Source organism: Bemisia tabaci, chromosome 9 (assembly GCF_918797505.1).
Source record: "Bemisia tabaci chromosome 9, PGI_BMITA_v3".
Lineage (NCBI taxonomy): Eukaryota > Metazoa > Arthropoda > Insecta > Hemiptera > Aleyrodidae > Bemisia > Bemisia tabaci.
In genome coordinates, this window is record NC_092801.1 from 35,780,637 (window position 1) to 35,798,233 (window position 17,597).

The 17,597-nt window shown below is 40.1% G+C and overlaps 1 protein-coding gene across 1 annotated transcript in view; it reads left to right on the forward strand.

The window, feature by feature from the left end:
- The window catches only part of Dscam4 (Down syndrome cell adhesion molecule 4), a 250,674-nt gene that overhangs the window by 140,272 nt on the left and 92,805 nt on the right, over positions 1-17,597 (forward strand). The window contains exons 3-4 of the mRNA XM_072304740.1: positions 4,769-4,909; positions 16,154-16,333. Coding sequence (XP_072160841.1) covers positions 4,769-4,909; positions 16,154-16,333 — 321 coding nt within the window. The remainder of the gene's footprint in view (positions 1-4,768; positions 4,910-16,153; positions 16,334-17,597) is intronic.

Here is a 17,597-nt window from a genome sequence, read left to right on the forward strand (position 1 = left end):
TGACTCGCAATGTTCATTCTTCGATCACTGAGTATTCATTTAACTCTTCCACCCCCTTTCATGTCTAATCGCCCCCTCCTCCCCACCATTTTCCGGACTCCTGATTTCGACGTGCTTCCATCCCCTCCCCTCCCCATCCCTCCCCGCACAATCTCAAACAACCGCCCGCTCAAGTTCCCAACTTTTCAAATAACTTCCTGAGAGTTTTAAAATTAGTTCATAAGCGCAGGTATAGCTACAGCTCCTCATCCCTCTCTTGAGCGAGTTTGTTATGCTGAAAGTTCGCCGATTGATTCCGGGAGAGTGGCCTTTTTTTTCATTTTTCAAAAGGATTTCCCGGAACCTTTGACGTCTCAACAAAAGGTGATTGCCTCGAAAAACAGAAGCTATTTTCACCTCCGTTCACCCTTCTGGTGCCGCTTTTGACGGCGCAATTCGCGGCTCTGTCAGTTCTGCCACTTTGTCTCTGAGTCGTCGTGGCAGTGAGAGTTGTTGCTCGGAAACCTTGGGTTGACCGGAGATAATTGGATCTGCTTCAACTGGCTGAATTGTTTTGATGTAGAGCTCCGCTACAGTGCTGCCATTTTATTTTATCAAAAGATTCCGAAAAATTCCGGTACCCGGAAGCGTATTCCGATTTACCAAAGTTCCGTGAAAAATTCCGGGGGAAAATTCTGAAATACGCCCGGACTCAGTTCCGAAGATCGTCAAATTTGATCGAAAAGTCCCTAAATTCGATCAAATAAATGGTCAACTGGCGAAAAATTTATTTTGAGGAAATTCCGAAAATAGCTGAAATTTCTGGGGATTTAGAAGATTCCAGGAAAAGTTCCGAATTTCGGAATTAATTTCGGGAAATGGCAGCACTGCTCTGCTGAGCTAAGTAAAACCGTCCTATACGTATTGGAATGTTGCAAAATTTCCTTTTGGAAAATATTATTGTTGAATAGAGTTATGAATATTTTCCCTTGAAATTGTCAGACTTTGTAGATCGAATTGCGAACGAAATCCTCTGAAAAATCTGAAGAGAGATATATTTTTAAATATTCCCGAAAATTCGTAATATATCAAAAGAAATTTGGCAACGTCTAAAGGCTCATGCGGCGTTCTTCCTTAGCACGGCAGTATATTGCTAATGTCTGTACATATGATGTTCAATTATAAAGAAAAATCAGAAGAATTTTCTGTCAAAAATTCTCAACTTTTCCAAGTGAAAATTCAATCAGTGAATTTTTGCAAAGATGTAATGAGGGGCTTGAGAAATATTTAAAAACATACCTGGAAATCCGCGATTCACTGAAGGAAATTTGGCAACGCCTGATGGTTCATACGGCGTTCTTCCTCATCACGGCAAAACTATGGTGCCATGCTAAGACAGAACGTCGTATCAGCTGCCACACGTTGCCCAATTTCGAAAGATGATATACGAATTTCATGGTTTCCTGCGTTAACCAAAGTCAGCGTAGAAAAAAGGAAAAACCCTAATTGGAATTTTGTTCAGGGGTCAAGGGAAATCAGGAAATTCGGAAATTTTAGAGTCAGGGAAAACGAAAAAAGTAAGGAAATAGGAAAATGAAGACATTCTGGGAGCCTTTGAATTTTCAGGGTTAGTAAATTTCTCCATCAAATTCAGAGATTTCAATTCTAAGTTCAATTTAAAATAGTTACAAATTTCAAAGGAGAATGTTCATATTTTCTTCGGAAATATATACTTCATCGGAGAAAATTTGGCTACGTCTAAATGTTCCTACGACATTTTTCCTTGGTGCGGCGGTCGGCGTCAAAAGCTTAGAAATATAGGATTCAACATTTTCGTGGTGTCTACAGAACTGGCAAGCGAGGCGTAAATTTTTCTCGAACATGTCAGGGATATCCAGAAAAATATTTGGAGAGGAGATACCACGAAATGTCTCGGAGAATACAAGAAAGTGCCAGAGAATTAGATGGGAAACTAGAGAGGAAACTGGAAATTTCCCTCGCATGTCTGTAAATATCCTCCTTTTGAGTTTCACGACCGTTTGAAAATTGATCTCGGATTATTATACGTACCTTTCATTCGGAAATCCATGAGCTTCACGGTGCATGCAGTGATGTTTCTCGGAAATTGAGATCATCACTTTACCAGGCTCCGCTTTTTTAAACGCATGTATACTGCCGTGCCAATGAAGAACGCCGTATGAACCTTTAGACGTTGCCACATTTCCTTCAATAAAACCTTAATTTACCGGGAAAATCGTGAATCTTTTCATTCAATTTTTCAGAGAATTTCGTTCGTAGTTTCGTCTAAAATGTCTGAAAATTTCAAGGAAAAATACACATAATCGTTCTCAAAAATACATGTCTTATCCGGGGCAATTTGACAACTCTCGAATGTTCATATGGCGTTTTTCCTTAGTACGGCGGTATAAGTATCGATGCTCATGATGCAGGATTTCTCACCTGGAAATGAAAATTTATATTAGATTTGAATAAGAGATTTACGATTTTGTCAATTTATCAGAGTCGCTTTAGGGTGCATTTGTAAATTTCCACGGAAGATTTGTCATTTCCATCATGCGATTTATTGATGCTCGGTCACAAAAAATCTAACTGATATCACTATGTAACTATCGCACAGTGAAATGAGACGATAAAGAAGATCGACCATGATAATTGTAGCTAAAATTCCAAATTTCGATGTTTATTTTGTCACAAATTCAATTCAAGGGCTGCCTCTCAAAGGAAATTTCTCGGAAAACCAATGGAAATATTCTTAAACGTTGTTGTTTTATATTTTCGAAAATACAAGCTTTCAAAGTTTTCAGATTTTATCCGACTTCTACCATTGACTCGGTCCAATGTGTGTCGTAGGCATTTATTCAAATCAGGCATTTTATCAAATGCCTAGGCAGACAGTTGAATTTTGAAAGTTTACGAAACGTCATAAAAGGTAATAAAACATAATAAACGTCATAAAAAGTTTCTAAAAATCATCATAAAAATCGAACTGATATCACTGGGTAACTATCGCACAGTGGAATATTCGAGCCGAGAGGAAAGGTCGACCATGATAATCTCAGCTAAAATCCCAAATTCTGATGTTTACTTTGTCACAAATTCAATTTCAAAAGCTGCCTCTCTAAGGAAATTTCACGAAAAAATCAGTTGAACCATTTTTAAACTTTTTTGTTTCATATTTTCAAAGATAAAAGCTTTCAGATTTTGTCCGACTTCTCCCATTGACGCGGTACAGTGTGTGTCGCAGGCATTTATTCAAATCAGGCATTTTATCAAATGCATAGGTAGACAGTCGAATTTTGAAAGTTTACGAAACGGCGTAAGTTTAAGTTGAAAAGCTCACGAGTTTCCAATATTTTTGAAAAAATAACATCAAATCCACGAACTTCCCTGTTTTCTTCCTTATCAAATACCCCTCACATATTTAACTGTAAAATTTTTAAAAATTTCTTGTTTTATGACATGCTGCAAATTTTAAGATAAATGTTCGTTCAGGTGCCAAAAAACCGTTTAGAATATACTATCCTATGATGAGAATTTTTACAGGGCTTTCTCTCTTACATGATCAGCGAATGATTTTGTTTAAAATTAGTAAAAGAATCAGGCTTTCAATCCAAGCAAGAGTATTTGACTACTTGCCCATGCATTTGACTCTTTACCTCGGCATTTGGTAAGGTGCTTGATTTTACTATTTGCCTGCGGTATACTGATGACATAACATAGAAAACAGTTAAAGAAAATCCTTTAACCCGTATTTTTTTAATTCTTGAACCTTTTCATTCGGTGAAAGAAAATATTATAGAGTATACAGGGGCCCTTGACAATTTCCCCTCTTTTAAATTTCATAAATGCAAACCCTGGAATCAAACTAATAATTTATCTACCCCAGTAGTTTTAAAAATGTATTCGAAAAATGAAAGAAAAAACTGAATCTTGGCCGAATCAAACATCTGACTCGTGCATAATCCGTACAAATTATTCTTCACATATTGACTTCCATCTCCTTACAATGGAGAATTTGCATGCCAATTGTTTATTGCTTCATCTGAAAGTGCCTGAAGAGCTGATTTTGCAGTATTTTTTATAATTTTTTTCTGCGATGGGAAATAGTATAAACATAGATTTAAAGGTGAGGAAATGCACGGCCTAGTGACGTCATCTGGCGGCGTTTCACACCTAAAAACCTAAAACCCCTACAAACCTAAGTGGATACTTCAAGCATTGCGCAACGCGTGAAGTATCCCCTTAGGTTTGTAGGGGCCAGTGCGCGTTACGTGCTGGTAGCACGCCGCTCCTGTTTGGTTCAAATATTTAAACTCGCGGAGTCAGCATTTCTCAGCTCATAAAAAAAAACCTGTGTCATATTTTTAAAATCTGAATAAAGCTGGCTCATCTGCAGACAATTGCCCTCCGATAGCCGCAAAAATCATAAAAATCGGCCCGATAGAACCCTGGAGCTAAGCGTTACCAGTTACGCAAAATTAGGAGGCCTTGGAGCTTATAGTATATAGATAGTGTAAAAATAGATTTAAAAGTGAGAAAATGCACCGCCTAGTGACGTCATCTGGCGTCATTTCCCATTTAAACGCGTGTATCTTAGCAGATTAGGTTATTTTGTCGTATCTCCTCCAATAATTGTTCATTTTATGAATCATGGGTATTCTCGTGTTCAGCTTACTCGGTGGCATCCACTTTGATACGGAATTAATCAAATTTCGGACACCTGCAAATTCTTCATTCCGTTAATGTTTTTCCTCCTCTTTTGTTACAGTTTACGGCGTGTCGATTGATCTGAAAGGGCCTATATTCACGGTAGAACCGCAGTACAAACTCCAGTTCTCCAATGACACCGGAGGTCGTGTCGACTGTGCGGCCCACGGAAATCCACCCCCGGACATCGAATGGACTCTCGGTGAGTACCTGCCTTCAAACAAGAAAACATCTGTTTATAATCTCGTCATACATGTACTCTATGGTAAATTCTCGAGGCGTTACACACTGAAAAAAAAAAACACATTGGATCCAGAGTCCAGACTCTTAAAAACATCGACAAGAAAACGTACTCTTAATTCAATCAGAATCCAGCTTAAATCAAGAACCAAGTCTCTTAATTTAAGCGGATTTCGTTTTGATTCAAGCAAAAATCCGATCGAATCAAGAGTATTTTTTCTTGTCAATGTTTTCTAGAGTCTGGACCTTCGGCCCAATGTGTGTGTGTTTTTTTTTTCAGTGCATCGTTCATTTATCAGTTTTAAACAAACGAAATTAACAAGAGAGGAAATCTGCATTGCTAAAAAAAAAACTCCGTATAAACCTCTAGGCGTTGCCAAATTTCCTTCGATAAAACAAGAATCCCCTGGTAAACTTAGGAATATTTTTCTTCAAATTTTTCAGATAATTTGTTCGCAATTTCACTTTAAATTACTGAAAATGTCAAGGGAAAATATTCATAACTTTCCTCAAAGCTAAACATTTTATCGAAGGAAATTTGGCAACTCTCGAATGTTCATACGGCGTTCTTCCTTAGGACGGCAGAAATTTGGCAACGCGAAATGCAGCTCGGGTGATTTCGATCAAGTCCATCCGATCGACAAAGGCGCGGAGTTCGAAAATTCCGCTCGGAAAATAATTTACTCCGAATAAAGTGGGCACAATCCGTATCATTTAGGAACGGATTTTTCCGAGGTGCAAAACATCGCCGGAATGCGTAATGCCTCACCGAGGGGGGGGGGGGGTACACCGGCCGGCGTCGCGTCGTTTGGAAGTCCTCCCTCTTCCCCCCGGCCCCCTCTAAAATAGAGCTCTATGTTTTCGAAATCAGTATGCTGACGAGGTCCCGACAAACGCCGTCGCGACACGATTTAGTTTTCCTCCGCGTTTTCCGACGACAACCCCCGCCGATCTGGAAAAGCGTCGCGACGCAAATGCGCATTTCGATTTCCCCGCGTGTGCCCTGTTTTACGTATGAAACCGTGACTTTTGGGGCTCTTGAGAAGATCTAGATACGCCCTTACGTTAGAAAGCGACGACATGGGGAGAGGAAGGGAGTTGAACAACGTCTTGTGAGATCGTTTACAGGGAACAGCGCCCGCGGTTCAACAAAATGCAGAATCGAGTCACTAGCACTGCCGCGCCAAGGAAGAACGTCGTATGAGCCTTCAAACGTTGCCGAATTTCCTTCGAGAAAACCGAATTTACTGGGAAAATGGAGATGTTGCATGTGTGCTGAATTTGCGATTTGACTATTGATTCTTATGTAAACTTTCGAGAGAAACACGACAGTGCCACTGGTTTTCTCTGGCCACTTTATTTTGGGGACTCCACAACTGCAAACACGGCAACCCTGCGAATGTGTTATAGCTCCCTATCATCGCATGAAGAGTTTGTCTTAATGTAGAGGTGGACTCTCAGGATAGCGTGGGATATCCCGCTCCATTTTGGCCTCAACTTCAGAGCTTTTTTGAGCTTGGAAGTTAATTTCAGAGAAAACCAGTGGCACCATCGTGTTTCGCGCGAACTTTTACATACGAATGAACAGTCAAATTGCAAATTCCTCACACACGCAACATCTCCATTGTAAATATTTTTTCCTCAGATTTTTCAGATAATTTCATACACAATTTACTCTAAAATATGTGAAAATTTCAAGGAAGAATATACTTGAATTGCGTAAAAAACACATGCATTATCTAGGGAAATTTGGCAACTCTCGCATGTTCGTGCAGCATTCTTCCTTAGCACGGTAGAGCACCACAGCGAAGGAAATTGTTTTACGGACAAGGGTGAATTTTGTGTCTGAAATTTTGTGCATTTCATGTTTAATTAGAATCTACAGAGGCAAATCTAGCAATTCGTCAACACTGGATTCCCTTCATTTAACCTATGTTCAATAATTGATTCTGGTCGGAATTTCGCCGTACGAACATTCGAGAGTTGTCAGATTTTCTTCGATAGTATGTTTATTTTTGAGAAAATTATGAGTATATTCCCTTGAAATTTTCAGGATCCATAGGTGAAATTGCGAACAAAATCATCTGAAAAATGGGACGGAAAATATTAATAAGTTTACTAGGAAATTCGTGTTTTATCCAAGGAAATTTGGCAACGCCTGAAGGTTCATACGGCGTCTTTTCTTAGCAAGGCAGTATGAACATAGGCATCATGAACATAGGCATCATGCTCGCAGCGTCAAAGCGAATATTAAGCGCGCAACTACTCGGATTCCTTAATAGATGTGTAATGAGGTATCATGCGAAAATGAAGGAAAATCTTGGCTTTTCACCCGTCTCAAATTCTGACGTTTATGGATGTAGGTTTTGTGCTCTCATCGTTGAATGCGGAAATAAAGCTCACAACTATTCGACTGGAGTGAGTACGTGATGTGGTATCACGCAGAAATGAAGGAAAATCTTAGTATTTTACCGGTCTCAAAGTACTGACGTTTATGAATCGCATCGCGTTTAAGCATTAAGATCACATTGTTAAATGTCAAAATCAGGTTTGCAACTGTTAGCTCCGGAGTAAGTATATGATGAGGAAATGAAGGAAAATTTATCGTTTCGCACTGATTTACTGCCATACTTAATTCTTTCCTCGGAAAACTGGTCAACATTATTGTTTCGTAAATATTCTTGATTTTTCCTCTCCGTTAGGATTTCAAGCTTTTTAATTGGCTTTTTTTTTCTCCGAAAGAATGAAGGAGGAACGAAAATTTTGAAACATCGTAATGGAGATACGAGTTTTTGCATTTCGGCCATCGGAATACTTGTCTGTTCGAATGGTGTTCCCCGTGAACTCCATTAAGGTTGTCTTTTCATTTCTTCACCCCTCCTTTTTTTCAACTCTCGGAAATTTCAGAGTAACGAGCATCCAGTAGACAGGATCAAGATACAAAAGCTCCATTCTTACTTTTTTGGAGGGCACCCTCGCGGTGTGAGGGAGGAAGGGGGGGGGGGCTTTTAGCGGAGTGGCTCGAGGACCCTTGGTTATCAATTCGGATAATTCGTCAACCCTCTGACATAACATCGCGACCTCATTTCAAGAAGAGCCCCTTTGTCCTCCTAACTCCATACTCTTCAGGGCTCATGTAGAAATGATGATACGCTTCAACGCCCGCTGTGAATTGCTCGGCCTCCCGCTAGGGCGCGCTGCGATCCGAGTGCATTGCACTCAGCCTTGCAGCTGCAGAACCCGCTTAACTCCACCTGCAACGTTGCACGTAGATACGCTGTTTTACGCCTCGCGAGCGACCCGCCGGAATTAAAAGCATTCTAATCCTGAAATACGCTTTCGAGGCGTCAAGACGCATCATTTCACGTCTGGTCCATCCCGTCGCATCCTTCGCAACCCACCCCTCCGCCCGCACTTTCCTGTGACGGGGACCTTTTTCCTGAGGAGCTGACGCGTTTTAAAAGCTTCGTCACGCTGGAAGTGGTAGAATGCTATTGTTCATGGTCATTCTTCTTTCTTCTCCGCCGGGATCCCTCCTGCCTAATGGACCAAATGAGTCTGTTGCATACGATATATTCAGCGAGCTAAGTAGACTTTTCCTCGGTAAAATCGTGCGGAAATCATGCTAAGCACACCAGGAATGGGTCATTAGACTATGATGAAGTTTGACTTGCGGGTACCTTATCCTGAAGGTGAATTACGCTTTGATCACGATGCACGCATTAAAAACGCGAAAAGTCAACTCGGAAATCGAGAAACTTGCAGTTCAAGAGGCGCAACTTTTCCGCAAATGGAGAATTTTCACGCAGTTTTCATTTGGAAGTGCCTGGAGAGCTGATTTTATAGTATTTTTCATAATTTTTTTATGTTATGAGAAACTAGGGGGCGATGCCCCCTGGCCCGCTAGGCGGCCCAACCCCCAGAGGGCGCTTCGCGCTCTATTAGGCCTGCTTTGACAAAAGAACGACCAAAAAATGAAAAGATTATCATACTCGACTCTCATTCGTCCAATCTCTCTCTGGCCGGGAGCAACTGAACCAATAAGAATCCAATAAAAAAATCGGTATTTATTTCAAACTTCTTGCAAAGATTGAAACGAAACAAAGCGTTTCATCGCTGTTGGATAGTCTGTAGCAGAGGAGCATACATTCGATTCACTTACAGCTACTAACCGACCAAGATTCAACATTTCCCCCTTAGTTCAATTTTCCGCTAAATTTGAAATTCCCACCATTTTTTATCGGCGGGAATTTCAAATATTGCCCTCCTTTTTAAGCTTTCGGGTCTTTTCTTATATAACAAAACCTAGGTCCTATTTCCAAAATCTGATTAAAACGGGCTCATCTAGGGAATATCACCTGTCGGTAACCGCAAAAATCATGGAAATCGGCCCAGTAGAACGCTCAAACGAACTATGACAAAAAATATAAATTTACATTGTTTAAATGGGAGAATTCGCAACTTTACCGCGCAATATAAAAAAATTTGAGTCATACATTTTCAAAATCTGAATAAAGCGAGCTCATCTAAAGACAATTGCCTGTCGATTGCCGAAAAAATCAAGAAAATCGGCCAGATAGAACGCTGGAACCAAGCGTTACCAGATAAGCAAATCTAGGAGGCCTCGGAGCTTATATATATGATGGTTATGGGACATTTTGTCAAGATTTTTTGTCCGCGCATCTGTTTTTTCTAGTAGTTTACGTCCATGCGTTTTCTCGGCCGTGCAGTTTTAGTCCAACTACCAATTATTGGGGCACTAAGTTGATTAATCCAAATGTAAATACAAACACCAATTGCTCAAGACGTTTTTGGATGAAAATATAAGATGTCTTGATGTCTTGTTAATATTTTGTCAAAGGACGCCTGTCATTCTTAATACGTTGGAGCGCCTTCAATTTCGTATGATACTGCGCAACACCTCTATGATGAAATAGTTGCTTGAGACGTCGCACAGTGGAGTATTATATCCGAAAAGCTGGCGAAAAGTTCAAAAAAGAAATGTGGTAAAAGCTTGGTAAAACAGGCAAATAATGATTCTCTGATATCTACTGCATGACATTGTGACATTAGAATCCGCTTATCACTAATGGATGGTCGAGGAAAAAAGGGTAAACCCAGCGGTTTCGCGCGCATCTTAGCTCTAGTTCAGTATTGCTTACGTTCAGCTTTTCAATCAAAGTTTGTATGCAGTGACAGGTACAAGCTACATCTGCAGGCTTATTGGCAGCCATTATTTATGGTAAGTAGTCCCTTTTTACATATATATTACTATAATTAGAAATTTGATTGTCTGCGGCATGTATATGCTGTTGTCAAATCGTTCAGTAAAATGGGCATTTTCCATTAAGATGCTTAAATAAGATAGTTTCTGAATATGTGCCGGGCTGTGTCGGGCTGAAAGTGAAGGATTTTCGTAAACTAGAACCCAACCGCAAGATTCTCCTGCAAAAATTTTTTACCCATATTCACCCTTTGAATTTCTGCAAATTTTTGAAATTGAGCTTTGTTTTCAAGCAAAAATCACGTACTTCCGAATTTTGGATCCTACATATTTTTCAGGTCAATAATGTGAGCCTCAGCATTAAATGGAAGTCTCATGACACTCCTGGAGTTCTTTGTATGTGATTCACACAGATTTGATCTGCGGCGTTGCCAAATTTACGTCAATTTTTATAGAGTGTGCCACTATATTACGCTGGAAAATTCCTAAACGAAGTAGTTTCTGAATATGTGCCGGGCTGTGTCGGGCTAAAAATGAAGGATTTTCGTAAACTAAAACCCAACCGCAAGAGTCTCCAGCAAAAATTTTTTACCCAAATTCACCCTTTGAATTTCTGCGAATTTTTGAAATTGAGCTTTGTTTTCAAGCAAAAATTACGTACTTCCGAATTTTGGATCCTACATATCGACGGTGAAACTACCAAACCACGTATCTCGTTTGCGGTGTTTAAAAATCTCCGCTCACATTTTATTTTTTTGAAGTAGACCAAATCAATATCATTCCTTGAAATTTTCACAGAATTTTCTCCGCACGAAGAGGAAAAATCACGGAAATTTTCAAGACTGGACGTTAAGTAGCTTTTCATTTAAAAAATAAAGTATGACAGGAAGTCTGCGACGTCGCAAACCGAGATACGTGGTTTGGTAGTTTCACCGTCGATATTTTTCAGGTCAATAATGTGAGCCTCAGCATTAAATGGAAGTCTCATGACACTTCTGGAGTTCTTTGTATGTGATTCACACAGATTTGATATGCGACGTTGCCAAATTTACGTCAATTTTTATAGAGGGTGCCATTATATTACGCTGGAAAATTCCTAAACGAAGTAGTTTCTGAATATGTGCCGGGCTAAAAATGAAGGATTTTCGTAAACTAAAACCCAACCGCAAGAGTCTCCAGCAAAAACTTTTTACCCATATTCACCCTTTGAATTTCTGCGAATTTTTGAAAATGAGCTTTGTTTTCAAGCAATAATCACGTACTTCCGAATTTTGGATCCTATATATTTTTCAGGTCAATAATGTGAGCCTCAGCATTAAATGGAAGTCTTATGACACTTCTGGAGTTATGTATGTGATTCACACAGATTTGATTTGCGACGTTGCCAATTCTACGTAAATTTTTAGTGTGTGCCACTGTACTACATTGAAAAATTTGTCCGTAATTTAGGCTCTTTTCGGACTAAATATGGATCCTTACTGACACTATGAACCCTTCAAAAACCCTTCCCCACTCCAGAAGTGTCATTAGACTTTCATTTAATGCTGAGGCTCACATTATTGACCTGAAAAATATATAGGATCCAAAATTCGGAAGTACGTGATTATTGCTTGAAAACAAAGCTCATTTTCAAAAATTCGCAGAAATTCAAAGGGTGAATATGGGTAAAAAGTTTTTACTGGAGACTCTTGCGGTTGGGTTTTAGTTTACGAAAATCCTTCATTTTTAGCCCGGCACATATTCAGAAACTACTTCGTTTAGGAATTTTCCAGCGTAATATAATGGCACCCTCTATAAAAATTGACGTAAATTTGGCAACGTCGCATATCAAATCTGTGTGAATCACATACAAAGAACTCCAGAAGTGTCATGAGACTTCCATTTAATGCTGAGGCTCACATTATTGACCTGAAAAATATCGACGGTGAAACTACCAAACCACGTATCTCGGTTTGCGACGTCGCAGACTTCCTGTCATACTTTATTTTTTAAATGAAAAGCTACTTAACGTCCAGTCTTGAAAATTTCCGTGATTTTAGCGGCTCTGGTGCTTGCACTAGAGCTGCTATTCCGGACGGTCCCAGCTGGGGAGTATCAATGCAGCATGTTACATTGTAGAGACCGCGCGTTGGTTGATGGGAATCGGCGCCATTTTCGGCTATGTTCCTTGTCATGACTTTATTTTATTGCATACTGTTTTATTGTTAGTCAATGTTATGTTGTGTATTGTATTTTTGGAATCATGGTGATACAATCAACAATTCAAAACTTGTTTGTGCTTTTATCTCGTGATGGAAAAAATGTACTTTACGTTCAAAATTTGAAAATTTGAATTTTAAAGTTTTCGCGGTTAAGGAAGCTTTAACCACTGGGTTGGAGCTTCCTAATCATATTACTTGATATCAGCTGATAGCAAACAAAGGTTACCAGGGAAACCGTAAACGTCTAACAACTATCGTGGCCATTGGGGCGATTATTGAAATGATATCGACTGTATGTCGCCGCTTACGACAGGACATAGCCCTATCTTAACTGTGTAATATATCGCAATTCGATATTGTTTTGATTTTTAAAAGGAGCAATTCATTCATACAGTTCCGAAGTCATAAATTCTTCATCTAATTCTTGATTCATCTCCAAAGTGTCTGCTAAAGCTTTCATGCGCTTCTCCTTGTATGCATGAATGAGCAAATTGGGTATCGAACAAGCGGACACTTTTTGAAAATTTAGATGATTCTGGACAATATCGTACAGAAGTCCACGAGCTGCAGATAGAACCATTACCTCTAGCTCATCAAAAGTTATTCGAAGATCATTCAACAACCTCTTTGACAAGTTGCAAAAACTTTTCGTTAACAATAGTGTCACACGGTACTAGGAATATTTACTATTTAACGAACCTTATATTTCCCTGACTCAGTCCTAAATTATAGAAGTATGCGTTACTTTTCCAGCAATCCAAAAAAACAATTATACAAAAAACCAATACCTACACTTTCAGATATAAAAATGCAAATTTTTTGCAGCCTCGCTAAACGACTTATCAACCAGAGATTTTTTAGGAAGCGGACCTCCAAAGAGCTTTCAAAATTAAAAGTATACAACAAGTGATAATGCCATGTATTCGCCATATCAAAGCCCAATACACATTTATACACCGGCTACCAGAGCCGCTCTCCGACGCCAATGCGTTGGAGCTTCCTGCTTGTTTCCTCTTCGTGCGGAGAAAATTCTGTGAAAATTTCAAGGAATGATATTGATTTGGTCTACTTCAAAAAAATAAAATGTGAGCGGAGATTTTTAAACACCGCAAACGAGATACGTGGTTTGGTAGTTTCACCGTCGATATGTAGGATCCAAAATTCGGAAGTACGTAATTTTTGCTTGAAAACAAAGCTCAATTTCAAAAATTCGCAGAAATTCAAAGGGTGAATTTGGGTAAAAAATTTTTGCTGGAGACTCTTGCGGTTGGGTTTTAGTTTACGAAAATCCTTCATTTTTAGCCCGACACAGCCCGGCACATATTCAGAAACTACTTCGTTTAGGAATTTTCCAGCGTAATATAGTGGCACACTCTATAAAAATTGACGTAAATTTGGCAACGCCGCAGATCAAATCTGTGTGAATCACATACAAAGAACTCCAGGAGTGTCATGAGACTTCCATTTAATGCTGAGGCTCACATTATTGACCTGAAAAATATGTAGGATCCAAAATTCGGAAGTACGTGATTTTTGCTTGAAAACAAAGCTCAATTTCAAAAATTTGCAGAAATTCAAAGGGTGAATATGGGTAAAAAATTTTTGCAGGAGAATCTTGCGGTTGGGTTCTAGTTTACGAAAATCCTTCACTTTCAGCCCGACACAGCCCGGCACATATTCAGAAACTATCTTATTTAAGCATCTTAATGGAAAATGCCCATTTTACTGAACGATTTGACAACAGCATATACATGCCGCAGACAATCAAATTTCTAATTATAGTAATATATATGTAAAAAGGGACTACTTACCATAAATAATGGCTGCCAATAAGCCTGCAGATGTAGCTTGTACCTGTCACTGCATACAAACTTTGATTGAAAAGCTGAACGTAAGCAATACTGAACTAGAGCTAAGATGCGCGCGAAACCGCTGGGTTTACCCTTTTTTCCTCGACCATCCATTAGTGATAAGCGGATTCTAATGTCACAATGTCATGCAGTAGATATCAGAGAATCATTATTTGCCTGTTTTACCAAGCTTTTACCACATTTCTTTTTTGGACTTTTCGCCAGCTTTTCGGGTATAATACTCCACTGTGCGTCGTGGCACGCTGCGGCACGGCGAGCGACTGGCCAGCGCATTGGCGCCTACAAACCTAAGTGGATACTTCAAGCATTGCGCAATGCGTGATGTATCCCCTTAGGTTTGTAGGGGTCAGTGCGCGTTACGCGCTGGTAGCACGCCGCTCCTGTTTGGTTCTAATATTTAAACTCGCGGAGTCAGCATTTTTCAGCTCATAAAAAAAAACCCGGGTCATATTTTTGAAATTTGAATAAAGCTGGCTCATCCGGAGACAATATTGCCCGTCGATAGCCGTAAAAATCATGAAAATCGGCTCGATAGAACGCTGAAGCTAAGCGTTACCAGTTACGGAAAATTTGGAGGCCTTGGAGCTTATAGTATAGATAGTATATAAATAGATTTAAAAGTGAGAAAATGCACCGCGTAGTGACGTCATCTGGCGTCATTTTCCATTTAAACGCATGTATTTTAGCAGATTAGGTTATTTTGTCGTATATCCTTCAATAATTGTTCATTTTATGAACAGAGGGTATTCTCGTGTTTAGCTCACTTGGTAGCGTCCACTTGAACACGGAATTCATCAAATTTCAGACACACGCGAATTCTCCATTTCGTGCCTTGATGGCCCTGAAACATGCACCAGAATCCCCAAATTCTCAATTTTTTAAGTGGTCCATTTTCATGTAAGTGAAAGAGAATGCCTACTCACCTGTCTTTCAAAAAAACTGATTTGGACGGTGCAACAGGAAGCAGTGGCGTAGCGTGCTTTGCGATATATCGATTGTTATGCCATTTAAACCTATGGAAAAGGATCGATAAACAGGGCGAACACCTTAATAATCGATTCTTCATCATAGGTTTAAATGCCGTTACAATCGATACATCGCAATTCACGCCACGCCACTGACAGGAAGGCGAGCAGAATCCGGGGTGAGATCGCCGTTCGGAGATAACGACTCCTGCAGGTCGATTGTTCACTCTTTATCTAATGGTCCTGATCGATAAATTCCTATCTCAGCAATGTTTTTTTATCGATCAAGGTCATTCGATATCGATCAAGGTCTTCGATATAGATTCAACAATCGAGCCACTGATCTCAATCATTGGCGGATTTAGCAAATTTACAACATCGTTTTTCTCCATTTAAACCTACGGAAATATATCGATTCTTGGAGGGGACAGGTGCTCCGACAAGAATCGACTATTTATCGTAGGTTCAAATGGAGGAAATCCGATGTTGCCAAATTGCTGAATCCGTCTCTGTGGGCCGATTATTGAAATTTATAGACAAAGCAATATACAAAGAAGACAGAGGGAGTATGGAGCTATCCTATTGGTTGAAATGGGTGGTTCCCATACTAAGGGAGAAAATGATGGACTAACTTTCGGGTCGTTCGCGGGTTGCCGTTAGTTAGCCTATAACTTACCTCCTTTGTCCATTACAACCACCTTCTTCCACGAATAAGATCCCTCTATATCCCGTGTGTCTTCTTTGTCTAGAGCTTTGTCTATCAGTTTCAACAATCAACCCGCTGATCTCAATATGCCTATACGTGTTGTGTTTTTCCTAGTTTTTAGCCGGCCCGTTCCCGAATGCTGCATGAGAGGGAAAGATACAACCGGTTCAGTAGTTGTCTCCGACTGACCATTGGCTAGCGAGTTTTTTTTTTGAAATTTTTTCTTTCCATGTTTTCAGGTGATGGAACTCCTGCGGTAGCTATTCCCGGTCTAAGAACTTCATTCCCGAACGGAACTCTTCTGTTTCCTCCGTTCTCAGCGGAGAACTACCGGCATGATGTCCACACCGCCATCTACCGGTGCAAGGCCCGAAACCTAGCAGGCATCGCCCTCAGCAGACTCGTTTACATCCGCGCTGGTAGGTGGACTTAAATCCTCATAATCACACTCATAATAATATGTGTAATTTTTGCTCAAACACCTAATAACAAGATTTTTAGGTTTCGGCTACCCATAAAGCGAAGAAAAAGGTGAGCTAGTCTAGTAGCCAACTTTACAAAAAAGTCGCAAAAGCTCATCAGAGGCGGATCCAGCAATTTGGCAACACCGGATTTTCGCCATTTAAATCTATGCTAAATGATCGATTCTTGTCGGGGCACCCGGCCCCTCCAAGAATCGATACATTTCCATAGGTTTAAATGGAGAGAAGGCAATGTTGCTAATTTGCTGGATCCGCCAATGAAGCTCATTCGAAAAGCTTTTGTAAAGTCGGCTAATAGCTCATCTTTTTCTTTGTTTCTAGATTTCTAGACACCATAAATTCTAAAATGCGTAAATATGTCAAAAATATTCATAACGTTCGTCAAAAATAAGTATTTTTTAGGAGTAAATTTGGCAGCATTGGAATGTTCATACGGAGTTTATCCTTAGCTTAGCGAATCCCGTGGAAGTGTCGAACTCGCCATGCAGCGAGGCCTGGGGTTGAAGCTCGCCTGAAATACGACTGTCAGTGGAATCGCGGGCGACTCTAAGAGGCCATTTCGGGACGGGGGAGCGGAGTGAATTTAAAAACCCTCAGCGCCGCGCGAGGGGTGGCGGGAGGGGGTTGAAACAGATTTGATGCGATCTAATCGGGCCGAAAAATTCATCGCTGGAAGTGGAATGGCGCGGTGCAGCGCCCCGGCCCGGCGCACACTGGAGCGAGTCAATATACGGACGTATTCATGCTAAATGGACGTTAAAAAAGCCATGTGCGAACTTATCAACAACTCGTGGGAACAAGAATGGCGCAATAGTGAACAGAATCGTCTCTGTAGAGCCCGCATGCCATATCCAAGAACATCTAACCACAAAACAAGATCATGTGAAGTTCAAAGTGCGCGTCTCAGGATAGGTCACACTTTTTTCAGTCACAATCATATCATCTCCAAAGAAAATAAACCCATTTGTAATTTCTGCAATTTATCACCTCTAACCGTCAAACACGTAATTATGGACTTCTCTGCCCTTAGAGATCTCCAATCACAGATCTACTCACCTACAATCAACAGAAATACAAACCCACTTACACGCGATGAACCCAATGTCACTACCAAACTTCTGAAACTCTTCACCTCTCTTAATTTAAAGATCTAAATTTTCGTATGTACACTCATTTTCAAAATTCTCTGTAAAGACGATAA